Source organism: Pyrus communis, chromosome 12 (genome assembly GCF_963583255.1).
Source record: "Pyrus communis chromosome 12, drPyrComm1.1, whole genome shotgun sequence".
Lineage (NCBI taxonomy): Eukaryota > Viridiplantae > Streptophyta > Magnoliopsida > Rosales > Rosaceae > Pyrus > Pyrus communis.
In genome coordinates this window covers 4,703,011-4,723,910 of record NC_084814.1, presented here as the reverse complement: position 1 = coordinate 4,723,910, position 20,900 = coordinate 4,703,011, and the positions used below count along the sequence as shown (strand labels likewise).

Genomic DNA, 20,900 nt, shown 5'->3' with positions numbered 1-20,900 from the left:
TTCAAAATGCTTGCGCCTTTTTCTATCTTATTCTGCATGCTCTCTCCTAGAACACAAGAACCAGATCTTTGGGGCTACTTCTTATTGGGACACTCAAAAGATTTTATATATATATATATATATACACACACATATATATACATATATATATATATCTATATATGTTTGTATACATGTTTAGATAGGTCCTTTAAGGAAAGAGATTTTCTTTTTTTGAAAAAAATGGGGATTAGTTGTGAGACTCGTTCTACATCGAACTTTAATGATTCAACACATCTATTTTATAAGTCTCGATTCATAAATCATCCTTGCACAAATTCAATTCGATCAAAAACCATTTGCCTAATTAATTATCACAATAAAATTTCATTGTTTCTTATAGAACAAACAAAGTGTTCGTCAATTTCTTTGAACTCAATTAGATGTCTCATATATTTCCGATTTGGCCAATATTTTGCAAGAATGATCTAAGAAGTGCAACTTGAAAAATAGACAGTTCGGATCATTCAAGTTTGATATAGTGTGAGCTCCATAAGGACCCCATTTAAAAAAAAAAAAAAATAGAAATCTGTTCCTCTAAAGGCCTTCTATGTATAAATATGTGTGTGTGTGTGTGTGTGTGTGTGTGTGTGTGTGTGTGTGTGTGTGCATACACTGTGTAGTGTACGTATGTGTGCATTAGAGAGGGAGGGGGGGGGTGTGGGGGGAGGAGGGTTTAACGGTCATTTTAAAACTTGGTGCATGCTTTCACTAAAGGTAGGGACACTCATTTGGGTTCTCACATTTCAATCTTTAGTGAAAGAATCAAGCAATAGACCATTGCCCAAATGCATATTTAAACCCTTCACACCCAGCTGTCACATGGAAGCCAAAGCACTTAAACTTATCGTAAGTTGTAGCACAAAAAGCATGGCCACCACCACCAGCCAAACTACAGCACCCAGCAACAGCACCACCGCTGCTGCCGCCATTTGCTTCTCCAAGTATCTTCATTCGCTGTCCCAAACACCCCACAGACTTAGGAGGAGAATGCTTGCCACATGGACCCCTGACGAAGAGCTGAACCAAGTGAGGCAAAGGTCAGGGGCAGACATGAAAAGGAAACTCAACTGGTATGATTTGATGGCCCTCGGCGTTGGAGGAATGCTTGGTGTTGGAGTCTTTGTCACAACTGGACCTGTCGCCCACCAGACGGCTGGTCCTTCCGTCTTCATTTCCTATATCGTAGCTGGAATGTCAGCCCTCCTTTCTTCCTTGTGTTACGCTGAATTCTCTGTCCAAATCCCAGTTGCAGGTGGTGCCTTTAGTTATCTCCGATTGACCTTTGGTACGTACATACGTATGAAAATTTATTTAATTAGCCTACTTACTAGCTAAATATATAAATATATTCTTCAGCTTCTTCTTTGTTAATTACTTTCATTTGTATAATGAAGGAGAATTCGTGGGTTACTTTGCTGGGGCTAATATACTTATGGAGTACGTATTATCAAACGCCGCTGTTGCCAGAAGTTTTACTGAGTATTTATCCTCTACATTTGGAGAAAATGATCCAAGGACATGGAGAGTAGAAGTGAATGGTTTGGTAAAGGGATATGATATGTTGGACTTCCCAGCTGTTGCTGTTGTTCTTATTCTCACTCTCTGCCTTTGCCATAGGTTACATGATCTTCCTACCTATAATTTTTTTTCCCTTCCTTCTACTATATATTATATTTTACTTTCCTATTTTCATAATCTATGTGACCAACATTTTGCAACTGGCAAGAACTTTTTTAGAGTATTTTACACTAAAAAAAGTCCAAATATTTATCACTTACCAATTTATTTTATTTTAGTATATATTACCATTGCATATTGATAATAATTTCTCAAGTGTTATTTTTTATTTTTTTTTTGGGCTCTCAAGTGATGGTATCTTTAATTTGTTTGAGTGGATCATGAAAATGATGGGTGATTTATATTAATTTCTTTTTTTGGATTAATAATGCAGCACAAAGGAAAGCTCCCTGTTGAACTTAATTATGACAGTCTTCCATGTGGTTTTCTTTGGATTTATTATAATTGCTGGTTTCTGCAATGGGACTACCAAAAACTTGGTGAAGCCTAAAGGAATTGCTCCTTATGGTGTTAGAGGTGTTCTTGATGGGGCAGCTAGGGTTTACTTCAGCTATATCGGCTATGACTCGGCTTCAACCATGGCGGAAGAGATCCAAAACCCTTTGACGAGCTTGCCAATTGGAATCGTTGGTTCCGTTGTCATCACCTCTGTGCTTTATTGCCTCATGGCCTTGTCCTTGTGTTTGATGGTTCCTTACAACAAGGTAACATTTTTTGTTAAAAATGAGTACTATAGGCAAGTGATGGATTCGCCCTGGTGGATAGGGCTTTTATGTTCAACGCATTATGTCCAAATTTCAAATTCTCCCTCCTTTTAGTCTAACTTAGATTAGTATTTTCGCCGTATTTCTAATGAATGATCTGGAATTAATCGCTGAAATGCATGGATTGATAGATAACAGAAAAAGTGGCATTTTCAACGGCATTCCAAGAAATTGGTTGGGGATGGGCAAGCAATGTGGTAGGGGCTGGTGCAAGCTTGGGGATTGTCGCTTCACTTTTGGTAGCAATGTTAGGCCAAGCAAGATACCTTTGTGTCATTGGAAGGGCCCGGCTGGTGCCCTCATGGTTAGCCAAGGTCCATCCTTCAACTGGCACTCCATTGAATGCCACCCTTTTCTTGGGTAATTTAGTAAACCTTTGACTATATTCCCCGTGGGCGTGTAATAACTGTCACGCTTACGGGAGAGTTCGACTCTTTTTATACTTACAAGTACTCATCTTGAATTGATTTTTAAGTGTTGAAAATGCACCCCTTTGGTCATATAAGATAAGGAACGGTTAAAGAAAAAAATAGAGTGGAAAACCGAACAAACTGATGAATATCCTTTGCTCTCTTAAATATGATGCAGGACTTTGCACAGCATCAGTTGCGCTCTTCACCGACCTCGAAATAGTAATAGAAATGATCTCTATCGGTACGCTCTTGGTGTTCTACCTTGTGGCGAATGCTCTCATTTACCGGCGATATGTGATCATTAGCAACAACCCTCCATTTCAAACTCTTTTGTTCCTCTTCCTCCTCTCATCAAGTGCTATTGGCTTTTCCATGTCATGGAAGTTTCAGCAACAATGGTGGGGGCTACCACTTTTCGGGGTGTCTACAGTCACCATCATTGCCTTCTTCAACTACGCAGTTCCTTGCGTTCGCCATCAGATAGGGTGGTCGATGCCATTCATGCCATGGCCTGCTGCACTGTCCATCTTCCTTAATGTGTTCCTCATGACAACACTGAAGAAGTTCTCGTTCGAAAGGTTTGCAATATGGACATGTTTCATAACGCTGTTCTATTTGTTGTATGGTGTTCACTCAACCTATCAGGCAGAGGAGATGGGGAGTGGTGAGGATGAAGTGAATCCAAGCTCAGCTGTGCAACAAACTAAGCTAGACAATATGCAAGTACTTTGACTAAATTATGTAATATCTTCTTTCTTCTTTATTTCTATTTTTTGCTTCCTATAGCAGTTTTTGTGGTATTTAAGTTTGGGTTTAGGAGTTCCAATCAAGCAAAAAGGAATTCCAATGAAGCAAAATAGCAAAGTTAATTCTGTATGAAATTACCGTATTAAAACAAAGAGTAATGGAAAACCAAAGTGCTGTCTATGTGTGTTGAGGGATTCTCGGACAGAAGCTTCCGTGACACGTCATTCGCCTGCAACTGGTTCCCACACCAGCCTGTTTTGGAGGAGTCGAATGAAGGTGGGATCACCTTATGTGTGTGTCTTGAGCGGATTATGACATACATGGGAAGCCCCTACCCAAGAATTTTTTTTTTTCAAAGCAAGGATATGATGTACCTTTTTTTTTTTCTGCGGTTTTCCATATTTGCTTCATCTGTAACTATCATCACAGAAACTCTTAATGGGAGCGGAAAAAAGATGATTGGGATCACTCAGCAGGTAAATGGTGGACACTAAACTAAAACAATATCATGGTCCAAGGATAAGAAAGGGGGGGATTATGAACCTCTAAGAAAAAAAGTCAACTTTTCATGATTTAATTATTTTTAACGTATTATTTATCTTTTTCAACTCTCAAAATCCCTCTTACTGTTAGAACAAAATCATAACCAATGAAACTACAAACACATCAATGGAGAAAAATTATTTTGGGTTTTTATCACAAATGGTCCCCAAAATTGATCCTCACCATCAAGATAGTCCCTGAAATTAAAAATCAATCAATGTAGTCCCTGAAAATAGATGTCGCAAATCAATATGGTCTTTCCGTCACAATTCTGTTAAAAATTTCGTTAAGTGCTGATGTGGCACATAAATGGGTCCCACAAGATTTACAAGTTTTTATCACAAATAGTATCTGAAATTGACCCGCACCATAAAGATAGTCCCTGAAATTGACCCACACCATCAATATGGTCCCTGAAATAGAAAATCATTAAATGTAGTCTTTGAAAATAGATGTCGCAAATCAATATGGTCCTTCAGCCACAATTCTATAAAAACAATTGTTATGTGCTGATGTCGGTTTAATAATTAATTAAAAAAAGCTGTCTAAATCTTTTGTGCACAATGGAAATTTTTTTTTTTTTTTTTTCTTATTGTAGGGCCTACTTCGAAGAGAGCTCTCTTCCATAAATTCTCAAAGGCACAAGGTTAACCAAGGCCTAAGAGGGGGTGTGGAAATAGTTTTTAACCAACAATGGACGCATCTTGGTTATAATCTCATTATCTCAAGGTAAATCTCGTCGTTCTTTACATCACCAGACCACCAGGGAAGCGCCAAACAAGCACTCCAAGATTAAGGTTGTGAGGATGTTGATCGTCCAAATGTTAACGGCGATGTCCCAAAAGTCGTGGTCGATGGGCCAAGCCGTCACCAAAAGTGATCTCGATCCAGGTTCAATTCGGTGAAGGGTGTCGAAGTGTGTAAAGATGGGTGTATAGAGATTTTTTTTAGAGAATAGAGAGTGAAGGAGGTATAGAAATACGGACTGAGATTGGAGGTGATTGCAGGACTGGGTTTTTGGGTTGACAATTTTTTTATTAACTATAAAATTATTAAGCCTATTTGTAATTTTTTTTTTTTTAAATTTAATTAGACTTGTGTGACCTATTTATGTGTCACATAAGCATATAATAGAATTTTTGACAAAATTGTGACGGAATGACTACATTGATTTGAGACACTTACTTGAGGGATTACATTGATCAATTTTCAATTTCAGGGGCTATTTTGATTTTGCTGATCAATTTCATGGACCATTTTGATGTCATGGATTAATTTCAAGGATCATTTGTGAGAAGAAAAAAAAAAAAGGACTTATAGGGCCCATTTATGTGTCACATCAACACTTAACATATTTTTTAACAGAATTGTGACGGAACGACCACATTGATTTGTGACACCTATTTTCAGGGACTACATTGATTGATTTTCAATTTCAGGGATCATTTTGATTGTTAGGGTCAATTTTAGGGATCATTTGATATAAAAACCCAATTATTTTTTACAAATGAAACATGAAATCAACGTTTCGGAAGTTTTTCAGGATGTAAGACTTCATAATTTTCATTGTTTTAGTAATTTCAACGACATTGGAAATTATTTAAGCTTGTTTTTGCTTACAAAAATACCTGCATTATTTAAGCTATAAGCCCGTGTTATTTAAGCTTTTCTAATGTACTTGTGGATATTTATGAGTTCAGGAAAGGGATCCTCTCCAGATCCCTTCCACCTAATCCTCATGAGCCACAAATCCGGACCCTTGAAATTTGATCCAACTACTAAAGTTATTATAACTTTTAATGAGGCCCCTTGTTTTTAGCCGTTGGATTAAATTTCAAGGGCCCGGATTTGTGGGTCATGAGGCTTAGGTGGAAGGGATCTGGAAAGGATCCCTTTCCCTAATAACCCTGCATGCAATTCTCCAAATGCCTACTTAGGAAGCAAAAACAGGCTTATCGTAACCCAGGAATAGCTTAAATAACGTTTCTATTTTATACTATAAGTCATAGAAGTCAGATCATGCAAACACAAGAGCTAGAATCTGCTCAGTCTGTATCGCAGTGTTGCAATTTAATAGGCTTAAATTAATGAGTAAATTGTAGCAATGGTCCCTTAACTTTAAGTCAATTGGAGCAATGGTCCTTCAACTAAAAATTCATTACCATTGGTCCCTCAGCTCATCAAAACGTGCAGCTATGGTCCCTCAACTAAAAATTCATTACCATTGGTCACTTAGCTCATCAAAATGTGCAGCTATAGTCCCTCAACTAAAAATCAATTACCATTGGTCCGGCAACTTTAATCCAACTGGAGAAATGGTCCCTTAACTTTAACCCAATTGTAGTAATGGTCATTCCAACATAATTCATTTTGACAAAATTCCAACGAAGTTGACGAAAATGACCATAGTTACACATTTTGATGAGTTGAGGGACCCCAATTGTAGCAATGGTCATTCTAACATAATTTATTTTGATAAAATTTTAACGAAGTTGACAAAAAGAATCATAGCTACACATTTTGATGAGTTAAGGGACCAATGGTAATGGATTTTTAGTTGAGAGACCATTGCTCCAATTTGATTAAAGTTGAGGGACCATTACTACAATTTACTCTAAATTAATTCATAGAAGGCCTTTCTTTCTTCCTAATACCCTCTTGTGATTAGTTTGATCCAAGGTGAATCGTAGGGTTCCAGTTAAAGCTCCAATCAAAGAGGTACTACCTTCAATGGATTATTTTGATCCAAATCTTGATGAGATTATCCGTGTGCTTTATTTTTCTTTTCCATTTTGATGAGCTTATTGGGTGTATTAAGATTATTTTTAATTAAAAAGCAAATGCGGAGTGTACTAAGTATGTTAGGTTATTCGACAATATATCAAGGAGGCTGAAATGCCTATGTGAGTCTTTCCGACTTCCGAAATGGTGAAGTGTCGTGGCGAATCCACCAATTGGTCCCCTTTTTAAGGAAGGAAATAAAAAAAAATGAAAAAAAAAAAAAAGAACCCAATGTCAGAAATGTTAATATAATAAGCCTTAAAAGAATGTATGAAACAACAATTCGAGGGTGAAACAACTTAAACTTGTCTTCGGGCTTTAGCTTTTCATTCCATTTTGTAAACCGTTGTATGGTACATCCTTCCCAACCTTTCTCTATCCTTCTTCTCTATTTGGTTATCAAGTGAAAGTTAAGACATGGGAAATGTCCAACCATTCAAAATTTCAGGTTTCAAATTGTGTCAGGCCAAGTTCGTTGAGTTTCAAATTGGGCACCTTCATATTATTACCATAAACCCTACATGATGTAGGTTAAGCTTGATTTGATTTGTAAATGCACTTTCGAGTTTGGTTGTAAAAAGACCGTACACCAAACGATCCTAAAGAACCTAATCGAACCTAAATTGATCTGATGGTTGCTTTTAGTTTTATAGAACCTAAACCAAAACACACGTTTCTTTCACCAAAGGGCCAACTTTAGAAAACACAAGAACAGGATTGAGGGGCACACGGATCAGTCTGGCGTCTGGAGAACCAATGACTTGGATGTTGAGAAGGTTGTGATTGACTATTTCAGCTCCCTGTTCCAAGCCCGACCTCAACCCCGAAACATGAACGACGAGGTGACTGCTTCCTTAAGGTGTAAAGTTTCTCCTCAAATGAACGTGGAGCTTGACCGGGAGTTTACGGAGGAGGAGATTAAGCTTGCACTATTTCAGATGCACCCTACGAAATCCCCAGGCCCCAATGGTATGTCACCCTTATTTTTTCAAAAGTATTGGCACAGTGTTGGTGAGGATGTGACTAGAACGATTCTCTCAATTCTTTCTTCAGGCCGAATTCTAAAAAAGTTATGTTGCCTTAATCCTAAAGCAAAAAAACCCTCCTGAGATAAGCCAACTACACCCAATTAGCTTATGTAATGTCCTCCATAAGATATTATATTAAGCATTGGCGAATAGGTTGAAAGGTATCATGCCTCAGATCATCTCCCAACATCAAAGTGCATTTGTTCCGGGTCGAGCGATAGCTAACAACACCATTCTAGTTTCTGAGATTGCTACTTTTCTACATAAGCGAAGAATAGGGAAGAAGTGATACCTTGCACTTAAGCTCCATATGAGCAAAGCATACGACAGAATCGAATGGAGTTATCTTTAAGGCGTGCTGGCTCAGTTGGGCTTCAGTTTGAAGTGGATCAAGCTAGTTATGATGTGTGTTTCCTATGTCTCATATTCTTTTCTTGTGAATGGTTCTCCCCAAGGTTATGTCTTCCTGAGTAAAGGATTAAGGCAGGGAAATCCTATCTCTCCTTACCTCTTCCTATGCTGTACAGAAGGCCTATCGAGCTTAATTGAAAGAATGGAAATGTCAGGAACAATTCAAGGGATATTTGTCTATCAGTAAGCACTACCGATAAATCAACTGCTATTCGCCGATGACTCCTTCATCTTCACTAGAGCTAGGAGAGCTGATTGTAATGTGGTGAAGGATATCCTAGCGTGCTATGAAAGGACCTCGGGTCAGATGGTTAATTTATCGAATAGTGCAATATGTTTCAGCAGTAATGTTAGAAGAAGTGAACAAAATCTGTTGGCAGACTTACTGGGTGTGGAAAAAGTCGAAAGGCATGAGAAATACCTGGGCCTTCACACCTTCGTTGGAAGGAACCAAGGGACATGTTTCAACCATATAAAGGAGACGCTGTGGAAAAAACTCCAGGGATGGAAAGGCAAGACTCTTAGTGCTGCGGAGAATGAGATACTCATTAAGGTGGTGGCTCAAGTAATTCCATTGTATTCCATGTACTGCTTCCTACTCCCAAAGTACTTTTGTGACGAATTAAATCATCTTGTGGCCTCTTACTGGTGGAATGAAGTGGAGGGAGAGAAAAAGATCTACTGGATGGCTTGGAATAAGCTTTGCCTTCCAAAATCAGAAGGCGGGCTTGGTTTTCGAAATCTTTATACTTTTAACCTCGCCCTTCTTGCAAAACAAGCGTGGCATATCATCTCTGATCCGTCTTCTTTAGTTGCAAGAATGCTTCAGGAAAAATACTTCCCTGACTCTTCATTCATAGAGGTTGTGGTTCAGCCGAACGCATCATACGTTTGGAGAAGTATTAGTGCAGCTAGGGAGGTAATCAAAAGGGGCCCTACATGGCAGGTTGGGGATGGGATGAGCATTAAAGTGTGGGGAGATTGATGGATACCTCGACCTTAAACCTTTCAATCCTACTCTACAAAGCCTGCGGATTCTAGAATTACCTTCATTCGAGATCTGATCACAGAAGACACGAAATGGAATGTAGATTTGCTCAACGCGATCCAGCCCACAGAGAAGGTTAAGCTAATACGTGTTAGGATATAAGTGTGTGATATGTGTGTGTGGAGGATATAGCCATGTGTCACAAATGTATTGGTGGAGTTAGTTAAGAGTGTGGTATTTATAAGACAGGTTGGTCACAATTGAAAGGAATGGAAAAAAACAATTGAAAGTTTCCCTCCTCTCTTTCTCTCTTTGTTTGCTTTGGCTCTTCGATACTTTTCCTCCATTGTTGCTGCACACTACGTATAAATACATTGTTGACATGGTATCATCGCCAGTCATGGCTGACGCCGTCGTCTGACGATCTTGCCGATCTCGGTGCTTCCGCTTTTCGTCGCTCTTTCGGTAGTGTTCTCTCGGTTTTCTTCTTGTTACAATCGGTTGCCTTCTCAAACCCTAACATTTGGGGTTTCTTGGAGACTATTGCCATTCGTCGTTTTGGTTGAAGGTATCAGTTGCGTTTCTTGATTTCTTGCTTCTGTTTGAGAATCTTGGTGTGGATTACAGTGTTGCGAATCTTTGATTGTTGATTTGTCGAAGATTGTCGGTGAAGTTGTTAATTTCTTGAGGATTGTTCATTTCTTGCTTATGTTTGTGAATCTTGCTGTTGATTGTGGTGTTGATCGTTTATCTCGACTAGTTAATTGTTGATTTGTCAAAGATTGTTGATAGTATTGATTTCTTACGGTTCTTGCAAAAATTGTTCGTTGGTGATTAATCATGGTGACGTCTGCACAGTTAGCTCTTACTCAATCCCCTATTTCCTCCCTCATACCGAGTGTTGGAAATACTGTTACGGTCAAGTTAGATGATTCTAACTATGTTACTTGGAACTTTCAAATTGAATTGCTCTTGGAGGGCAATGGCATTATGGGATTTCTTGATGAGTCTATTCCCTGTCCTGCCCAACATAATGCAATTGAAACTGCTACTGGTACTGTGATTGATACCTCATCTCTAACTGATGATTACAAAGTTTGGAAAATTCATGATAGAGCTTTGATGACTCTCATTACTGCCACTTTGTCACCTGCTGCCTTATCCTGTGTTATCGGCTGTCAAAGTTCCAAGGAAATGAGGGTTAATTTGAAAGAACGATTCTCTAGCATGACTCGAACGAATATTGTACAGCTGAAGATTGATTTACAGAACATTAAGAAAGGGGTTGAATCTATTGATCTTTATCTTCAAAGGATCAAAGATAGCAGAGATCAGTTAGCTGCGGTTGGTGTAAACATGTCTGATGAAGACATTGTTATTGTTGCTCTGAGAGGTTTACCACCAGAGTACAATACTATAAAAGCTGTTATTCGAGGGAGAGAAAACCTTGTTTCCTTGAAGGAACTCAGGTCGCAGTTAAAGGCTGAAGAAGCAACACTTGAAGAGGGCTTTAAACAGCCACTGATGACTGCAATGTATGCCACTAATTCAGGTTCTGTGTATGAGTCCGGTGGGACATCTGGTACTAACTCTTCTACTTATCAATATCTCCCTGGTTCTCAAATGATGCAAGGTGCTCCAATGCCTAATATGCCACAGCTGGTTCAAATGCCTAATATGGTTCCACTGGGTCAAGTACCTCAGTACACACAATTTCAGCAGTTGCCTCTTCCAGGACCGTATGCTTTTGTATCACAAACTGGATCTGGGACTTATAATAATTTCAGGGGGAATAATTTCAAAAATAAAGGCAAAGGGCCGAAGTTTAATGCTAGATTTCAGGGTTCTTCTCCCACAAATGTTCAGGCTCAAGCTAATTTTCACAATGTTAGCCCTCAATCATCTTCGATGCAACCTTATAATCCTTTGTTAATCTGTCAGATTTGTGACAAAAAGGGTCATTCTGCGCTTCATTGCTTTCAACGTGGGTGTCAAATATGCAATCGAGTGGGTCACACTGCGGCTACATGTTTTGATAGGGGAAATTCAGCAATGTCTCCGCCTCTGTACTCTCAGCAGTTTCAGGCATCTGGTATGTCCCAGCCTATGTACTCTCAGCCGTTTCAGCCGTCTAGTTCCCAGATTCACCCTGTGCAACATATGAATTCCAAGTATATGAACAATTCATCTATGGCACCACAAGCTCAGTCTCCTATGGCTTTCACTGCAAGGACCAATCTTTCTCCCTCTGCACCACAACAAGAGTTTTGGTTGCTTGACTCGGGTGCAACCAATCATATGACCTCCGAGTTGTCCAATTTGCAAGCCTCTACTTCATATCCATCTAATGAATTGGTCACTGGAGCTAATGGAGAAGGTTTACCTATTTCTCATATAGGGCAATCTTGTATTCCTACTCCTTCTCATAAATTCCAGTTAAACAACGTGCTTTGTGTTCCGCATCTATCTCAACATTTACTTTCTATGTATCAGTTATGCAAAGACAATAACTGTCGCTGTATTGTTGATGAATTTTCTGTGTGTATACAGGACAAGGTCACCAACAAAGTACTCTTCCACGGACTAAGTAACAATGCCGTTTACCCTCTTCCCTTGTTCAAACCATCCAGACTTCAACCTACAGCATATCTTGGACAGAAAGTGCATGCTACTCTTTGGCATTGCAGATTGGGTCACCCAACCAATTCTATAGTTCAGTTAGCTCTTAGTAAGTCAGCTATTTCCTTTCCTTGTAATTCCATACCTCAAACATGTATTTCTTGTTTGAAAGGCAAGTTTACCAAATTGCCGTTTCCATTAGTAGCAGCCAAATCCAATGTACCCTTTGAAGTCATACACACGGATATGTGGGGACCTGCACCTGTCATGTCTATTGAAGGTCATAGATATTATGTGTCCTTTGTCGATGAGTGTACCCGATATACATGGATTTTTCCCATGATAAATAAAGCTGCAGTTTGTGATATTTTCATTCAATTTCATGCTTTCATTCACAATTTCTTCTCTGTTAATATCAAAGTGTTGCAAAGTGATGGTGGTGGGGAATTTGTTGGGTCTGTTTTTCAAAAGTTTCTCAAAACCAAAGGCATTTTGCATCAAATGTCCTGTCCCTACACTCCTGAACAGAATGGGTTGGCTGAAAGGAAAAATAGACACCTAGTTGAGACTGCAATCACCCTACTTCAGCAAGCATCCCTTTCCTCTAAATTTTGGTTTCATGCTTGTGCCACAGCCACTTATCTTATTAATCGAATGCCTACTCCTGTCTTGAAAATGCAATCTCCTTTTGAAGTATTGTATCACTCTCCACCTCGCCTTGATCATCTCAAGGTGTTTGGGTGTGCTTGCTATCCTACTTTGAAACCATATAGACCAAATAAGCTGGCACCAAAAACCACACAGTGCATATTTTTAGGGTATGCAGCTCACTACAAAGGGTATATTTGTTATGATATTAAAGCTCATAAGCTCATTGTCTCTAGGCATGTTGTCTTTGATGAGGATAATTTTCCCAATGTACCAATGCATTCATCTAGTTCACGATCACATATGTCCCACTCTCCGGTTCCTCATCCTAATACTTTTCAGCATCCCTCTCTTATTCCTATTCCCTTTCCTCCTGTTGATTTTATACCTCCCCATATGCCTGCCACTCATAATGTTACTCAATCCTCCCCTTCAAGACATGGTGATCTTGTCCCTGATTCCACTTCTTCCTCTGTGGATACATGTTCACCATCAGTGGAACAGTCTGACATTCATCCTGATGTCACTGTTTCTTATGTCCCCGAACTACAACCTGTTTCAGTGTCTCAGATTCCTACTCATCCGATGCAAACCAGGTCAAAGTCTGGCATTTTCAAGAAAAAGGTCCTTCTTGCTCAGGTTCATGTGTCTTCTGTCAAAGAACCACAATCTTTCACAGCTGCAGCCAAGTCTATTGAGTGGAGGACTGCCATAGAAGAAGAAATGGCAGCCTTGGTTAAACAGAAAACATGGCAGTTGGTTCCCCTTCCACCTAACAAGAATTTGGTTGGTTGTAAATGGATCTACAAGGTCAAAACCAATCCTGATGGTACAGTTGCTCCATACAAGGCCCGGTTGGTGGCCAAAGGTTTTTCCCAAGAAGCAGGTCTTGATTATTATGAAACCTTTAGTCCTGTGGTTAAGCCAACCACAGTGCGGCTCATGTTATCTTTAGCTGCAACGAAAGGATGGAGATTAAAACAGCTTGATGTTAAAAACGCGTTTCTGCATGGTTTTCTTGATGAAGAGGTGTATATGTGTCAGCCCCAAGGATTTATTGATCCGGATCACCCGGAACTTGTGTGCAAATTGGAAAGGTCTCTCTATGGCCTTAAACAGGCCCCTCGAGCTTGGAATGAACGTTTTACCAGGTTTCTTCTTACCTTGGGTTTCCAGTCTTCATATGCTGATCCTTCTTTATATGTGAAGCATGATGGACAGTCTGTGGTTGTCTTATTATTGTATGTTGATGATATAATTCTCAGTGGTGATGATGAGACTAAAGTTCAAGCTGTGATAAATCAATTGACTAGTGAATTTGATATGAAGGATTTAGGACTTCTTCATTATTTCCTCGGTCTTCAAATTGAATATCAGACTCATGGTTTATTTGTGCATCAATCCAAATATGTTTCTGATTTACTCAAGAAGACCAACATGTTGGATAGCAAGCCTTGTACTACTCCTTGTCATCCAAACCACAAGCTACTCAATCATGGCAGTCCTCCCTTTCTCGATTCAGGCCTTTATCGGAGTATTGTTGGGGCCCTTCAATATTTGACATTTACTCGACCGGATATCGCTTATTCAGTCAATCAGGTTTGCCAGTTCATGCACTCTCCTCTCGAGAGTCATTTTGTTGCTGTTAAACGAATTTTACGATATCTCAGAGGTTCCATGTCTCTTGGTTTATGTTTTAAACCTGGTCTGTTGGATATTAAAGCCTACACAGATGCTGATTGGGCGGGTGATCCCAATGACAGAATGTCCACCACGGGGTTTGTCGTGTTTTTGGGGTGTAATCCTATCTCGTGGAGTTCTAAGAAGCAGCATACTGTTAGTAGATCCTCCACTGAAGCTGAATACCGTGCTATGGCGACCACCACTGCAGAGGTGGTTTGGTTACAGTAGTTACTCCAGGATTTACATCTTCCGTGTCCTGATATTCCTCTTCTTCACTGTGACAACATCTCTGCCATGGCATTGGCCACGAATCCTGTCTTACATTCAAAAGCCAAACATATAGAAATCGATTGTCATTTCGTTCGTGAACGTGTTCAGCAAGGCTCCATTATGTTGCAGTTTGTCAATTCTGCAGATCAGCATGCTGATATTTTCACCAAAGGATTGTGTTTTCCTTTGTTTAGTTCTCATTGTAACAATCTTATGCTTGGTAGTACCTCCCATAAGATTGAGGGGGAATGTTAGGATATAAGTGTGTGATATGTGTGTGTGGAGGATATAGCCATGTGTCACAAATGTATTGGTGGAGTTAGTTAAGAGTGTGGTATTTATAAGACAGGTTGGTCACAATTGAAAGGAATGGAAAAAAACAATTGAAAGTTTCCCTCCTCTCTTTCTCTCTTTGTTTGCTTTGGCTCTTCGATACTTTTCCTCCATTGTTGCTGCACACTACCCTTCTGTTGAGTGTGCGTCCAACAAGGCATCAACTGGTTTGGCATTTTGATAAAAAGGGTTGATTCACTGTAAAAAATCCCTATCATGTGGCTCGGAATTGGCTCATCCCTCCATCTTTGTTGGCACCTCCTCATCACCCACCAATCCTTTTGCTGTTCTGTGGAACACTATATGGAAGGCTTGTGTCCCTACAAAAGTGAAAATGACGACATGGAGGATCCTATCAAATATCGTCCCTACGGATGAAAATCTTTGAATGAGAAGAGTTCCCATTGATCCTTTGTGTGTTCTTTATGGTTTGGCCTCGGAATCGTCTTATCACCTAATGGTTGAATGCCCCTTCGTTGTTGGTATTTGGCGTTCCTCACTCTTAACACTCTGAATTTCTCACTGGAATAGATGCTCTCTAAAGGAATGGGCATTACTGATGGTTCAGAATCTGGGGAAACTTGATTTCGAATGTTTTCTAATGCTACTTTGGGCAATTTGGACGGCAAAGAACTCAAAGTTCTGGGGTGAGGCTTCAAATCCTCAACCTATGGCAGTAATGGGTAAAGCAATGGATTGGTGGCAGGACTTCCTGCATCTAAACAATTCTCCTTCTCAACAGGATGTCCACGGTGCCCATGCACGATGGTCCTGTCCACCATCCGACAGGCTGAAGATAAATGTTGATGGAGCATGGGATAAGGAGAACTGCGAAAGAAGTGTAGGAATCATTATCAAGAATGATAAAGGTGCTTTTGTAGGCACGGCTACTCGGGTGATTATGGACGTGTTCTCTCCCATCCAGGTGGAAGCTTTAGCCATGAGAGTGTGTCTTGAACTGGTGGTTGAAAGGGGCTTAAGCAAGATTAACATTGAGAGTGATGCGCTTCAGATCATCTCGACAGCGAAGGAGTCTTCGGTGAATGTGTCTCCCATGGGGCCTATCATCAAAGGCATCAAATTCTTACTAGCTATGGTCGCTGAAGCTTCGGTTGCCCATGTTCGCCGTCAAGCAAACTCAGTTGCCCACCGATTGGCACGTTTTGCCCTCCACGATGGAGGAAATTGTACTTGGTTCGATGAATCTCCTGTCATTATTAACGATCTTCTGATGGAGGACATTTCTCTACCTTGTACTAAGTAGCCTCACGGCTTTATTAAATATATATCGTCTTTCCTCAAAAAAAAAAACAAAAAAAAAATTCGAACCTAAAGAATTTACATTTTACATGCAACACAAAATTAAAAACTTGGTGGAGATACAATTATATGTAGTTGCGGATTTGTGGCACTATTTTTTTTACACAAGCTTTTGTGAAATACAATGTATTTTGACGATCCGAAATATCTATCTTCTGCAAAAGATAGACAAATTCAAAACCATTAAAACATTCATTTGCAGTAAAGAAAATAGTCGAGTACGGTTGTACAAATAAACCCTAAACAATTAATCTGACGGTCATATGATTTCAAATTTGGATGGTTTTTTATAAACATGGTTTGAGGGAAGGCCTAAAAGATTGACATTTTGGATTGTTGAAGTACATTACGAAGTGTACCCCACAAAAAGTTGTGTCAAAATATAGTAAAAAAAATGTTGTCACGGATCCGTGTATATATATATGTATATTACGAAGTGTACCCCACAAAAAGTTGTGTCAAAATATAGTAAAAAAAATGTTGTCACGGATCCGTGTATATATATATGTATATGTATGTGTGTGTGTATGTATTGTGTGTGTGTGTGTGTATGTATTGTGTGTGTGTGTGTGTGTGTGTGTGTGTGTGTACGTGTGCGCGTGTGTGTGTGAAATGAATGGAAAACATTGCAGAAGCAAACCAAATGGAAATGAGTGTTTTAGGGCTGATTGATTAGCTTGCAAGCAACCATATAATACAAGAGAAACAAGTGAAATTTCTTTAATATTAGTTAGTATCAGAAAACACACCTCTGTCTCAACACATCTGTCTCAGGTGTGCTTCACCTATCTATCAGTATCTGATCGAAACACAAAACCATTTCACCGATGGAAGATTAAATGAAAGCCTTCTGCAAGAGATACCCAAAGCGTTTTACATCACAATCTTCGTAGCCAAAACCGACTTCTAGAACGCTCGATTTGGCTGATAGTCACATAATCCCACAAATCTACCAACTTACACGTTCAGAACCGTGAATCAGTGAATCAACGTACAAGTTTCAAAAGAAATTTACCATAGTTTTTCATCACCCTACAAATCTGAGTTCTTGTTAAGACCAGAGCAACTCTTTCTTCTTCAAGGCACACATCGTACCATATATATATATATATATATAGTTCTTACTTTAATTTTCCTACACAACACAACACAAAACATAAATCCTAAATCATTCATTAATCTTGAAAGCAAGCTTACATAAACGAGCCTCCGCTCTGCTGCTCAGATCACTCCATCTACGAATCGTCAAGCGAGACGACTTTCATCTTCTTCTTCTTGGTTTCCCACAATGCATTCACACAAGCATCCACCATCTGCTTCTGCGATTCCATTATCAGCTGATTTTGCTTCATCTCCATCTTCATTCTCATCTTCGCCATCTCCCCGGCCATCTCCATCTTCCTCTTCTCCATCTTCACAAACACTTCTCCCAAAAACTCTATCGAAGACGCCATCGCTTCAATCGGATCATCCATCCCTTTCCCAGATGAACTCCCACCTAAATCTTCAATGCCAACGCCATTAGAATGCAAACTCCCTTTGAATTTCTGATTAAATCTGCTCCCTGAACCAACTCCATTGCTGCCACTACGCTTCGAGATAAGCTTGGGATTAAACTTGTCGTTACTTTTACCGTAACTCTTGCTCCTAAAATCTGAAGGCCAGAAATTCCTATCCCCCAATGATTTTACAGGAAAACCACTACCACCATCACTTCCTCGACTACCATATCGATCAAAACCAGCTGAAACTCCTGAATTCGGACCTCGAACAGAATTTTTGACCCGAAACCCACCTCCGAATCCGGAACCTTTTGAGGTTGTCTCATCTGGGTCACTCAAATTTGGATCAGAATCAGCTAAATACCTGAAACTTTCATCATTTCTGACCCGAAACCCACCTCCATATTCAACAGCGATGCGGTTTTCCGGATCTGGGTTGGACCCGAAAACCAAAGGAGAGTCGCATTCCAAGTCGATCATAGGCTGAAACAGATCAAAGGAGGAAAAAAAGGCTGCCGGACCTATGTGAGTGGAAGCGCGCTCTTTCTCAGTCCGAAAGCGCCTCCGGAGCTTCTCCATCTTGTGACGGCACTGTATGGCGGTCTTGGGGGGAGAGACGAGGGGGCATCGGTCGTTGACGGAGGACGCAACGGAGTCCCAGTCGGCAGATTTGAGGTTGGATCGGCCGAGAGCTAACCATTGGTCCTTGTAGAGGGAGATGAGGGCGTGGGACTCGTCGTGGGTCCAGCAGGGTGGTGGGAACTTGCGGGGTTTGGGTTCGGTGGGTGAGGCCATGGTGGGTATGAAACTCGGTTCGGGTGTAGGATAAGGAGGAGGAAGAGGGAAGGGGTGTAGGTTAGGAGAGGAATGGTGGAGGAGGTGGTGGTTGTGGAGGGCATTGTAGTATTAATTTGGGGGAGAGAGGGTGGGTGTGATTGGGTAATGCTAATGTGCGCAGGTGGAAACAGGATGCAGTCTCTGTCGAGGGGCTACTCCGCCTCCTGGGTGAGCCAGCCAGCCCACTACTGTCTAGTGCCTACTGCTACCAAAAAGTTGGTGGACAGGCGGTGGTGCCTCTCTCTCTCTCTCTCTCTCTCACTTTAAACCACCTCTTTCTGCTCACTCCTCTCTCTCACTTGAATTAGTTTGGGCCTTGAGCTGGGCCTGAAAAAGCAGTAAGATTCGAAATTAAGAGGTTAAAAAGACAAAAAAGGGAGATTGAACCCGACGTGAATCGAACACGCAACCTTCTGATCTGGAGTCAGACGCGCTACCATTGCGCCACGGATCCGATGTTTATAGTTCCTTGCACATCCTAATATATACTAGTTCCGTAGGATGAGGATCGTCCTCCAATTCTCTTCCTAAGAGCAACTCCACCCCTATCCACTTTGTGCCAGCACCCAGCCCATTTATCCACTTAATTGAACAGTAACAGACTCAATGAACAGTAATAAGCCAAAGCATCTCCACCCCAAAAAAAAATGTGCTGGCACCTAGTCTAAAAATGCGCTGGCACAAACGATCTCCACCCCTACAAAATGCGCTGGCACCCAGTCCATTTAAAATATTAAATAATTTTTTTATAAAATAATAATAAAAAAAAAAGTTTTAATTTCGGATAGGATTTTTAACCAATCTCGTCACGCCACGTGTCATTATTCGAACGTACTATTTTTTGAATAGATTTCCGCTAAGATTTTCAACCAATCCCGACAACCCACGTGTCACTTCCTGTTTACAATAATTTAGGCAAGATTTCGATAAGATTTTTAACCAATCTCGTCACGCCACGTGTCATTATCCGAACGTACTATTTTTTTAATAGATTTCCGCTAAGATTTTCAACCAATCACGTAGTGCCACGTGGCATTGTCCAGACCCTCATCTTCTTTTTTTTTGTCCATATAAACCCTACATCCCTACATCCATCCTCACACTAAACTCAATCCTTTTTTTTAGCTCAGAATTCTTCTTTATCGTTTTCAAATCTTGAGTTCTTACAATGTCTTCTTCAAGGAGAGCGTATAAACAGTTGCAAGAGCAGCAGAAAAGGTTGTTGGCACAACAGGAAGAATTGGTCAATCTTGACCAAGATGGAGGTGGAGATGAGGTCTTCGCAATGGAGGAGGATGAGGATGATCACCATAGAAGGCGGAGGGCCTCACATTCCCGCCGTATCATGCAAGCTATGGGTCAGATAGCCAAACCCGGACGTGCGGCAAACATCGATAGAAGAAGGGAAAGACGAGGTAAAGATCTCTTGGAAGATTATTTTATTCCCAACAGCGTTTACCCTGATCATGTTTTTAGACGTCGTTTTAGAATGCAACGAAGTTTGTTCGCTAAAATCATGAGTGATGTTTGCAACCATGATCCATATTTTGTGCAAAAAGAGGATGCTTTTCATGTGCTAGGTCTTCTTCCTGAGCAAAAAATTACGGCTGCCTTGCGAATGCTTGCATATGGAGCATCTGCAGATCAAGTGGATGAGATCGCAAGGATGGGAAAAACAACAGTTCTGGAGTCCCTGATGCGGTTTTGCTCTGCAATTGAAGCCCTCTACACCAATGAGTACCTTCGGCAACCCACGCCAAGGGACATGCGAAGGCTTCTGAGGAAGGGTGAGATGCGAGGCTTCCCTGGCATGATTGGAAGCATCGACTGCATGCACTGGACATGGAAAAACTGTCCAAGTGCGTGGCAAGGAGCTTATGGCGACAGAAAATGAGCCAAAAGCATCATTTTGGAAGCGGTGGCTTCTTTTGATACATGGATTTGGCATGCTTTTTTTGGTGTTCCAGGAGCTCAGAATGACCTAAATGTCCTTGCCCAATCTCCAGTGTTTGACGAACTGCTACAAGGGCGTGGCCCGAGATGCACATATTGGGTTAATGGTACTAAATACGAGGGACCATACTACCTTGCAGATGGTATTTACCCAAGGTGGTCAACATTTGTCAAAACAGTGCCACACCCGCAGAGTGAAAAAGATAAACACTTCGCAAAGTGTCAAGAAGGGTGTAGGAAGGATGTCGAGCGTTGTTTTGGCATCCTGCAAGCTCGTTGGGCCATTGTCAGGAGTGCAGCTAGAATGTTTGATGTCGAGGCTCTTCGATCCATCATGATGACGTGTATTATTCTTCACAACATGATTGTTGAAGACGAGTATGATTATGATGCCGTCGATGAATACGAGCCGGATCCGATGAACAACTCAAGAACACAAA

At 40.5% G+C, this 20,900-nt stretch overlaps 3 protein-coding genes and 1 non-coding gene across 4 annotated transcripts; 2 read left to right on the top strand and 2 right to left on the bottom strand.

Moving 5' to 3' along the window:
• The first annotated feature begins 909 nt into the window (after positions 1 to 909).
• On the top strand, positions 910 to 3,529 carry LOC137710319 (cationic amino acid transporter 6, chloroplastic-like). Its single transcript, XM_068449254.1, has 5 exons — positions 910 to 1,327; positions 1,437 to 1,659; positions 1,994 to 2,324; positions 2,516 to 2,744; positions 2,973 to 3,529. Exons 1-5 carry the CDS (start codon positions 910 to 912, stop codon positions 3,527 to 3,529), a joined length of 1,758 nt encoding a protein of 585 aa, XP_068305355.1.
• An 11,998-nt stretch (positions 3,530 to 15,527) lies between these two features.
• Positions 15,528 to 16,112, top strand: LOC137709942 (uncharacterized). The gene has a single exon (XM_068448920.1). It carries the CDS (start codon positions 15,528 to 15,530, stop codon positions 16,110 to 16,112), a length of 585 nt encoding a protein of 194 aa, XP_068305021.1.
• A 760-nt stretch (positions 16,113 to 16,872) lies between these two features.
• On the bottom strand, positions 16,873 to 18,764 carry LOC137711164 (protein FIP2-like). Its single transcript, XM_068450371.1, has one exon. It carries the CDS (start codon positions 18,463 to 18,465, stop codon positions 17,404 to 17,406), a length of 1,062 nt encoding a protein of 353 aa, XP_068306472.1. The 5' UTR covers positions 18,466 to 18,764; the 3' UTR covers positions 16,873 to 17,403.
• A 125-nt stretch (positions 18,765 to 18,889) lies between these two features.
• TRNAW-CCA (transfer RNA tryptophan (anticodon CCA)) lies at positions 18,890 to 18,961 on the bottom strand. The gene has a single exon. It is a non-coding gene; the product is annotated as a tRNA-Trp (tRNA).
• Between the last annotated feature and the right edge of the window lie 1,939 nt (positions 18,962 to 20,900).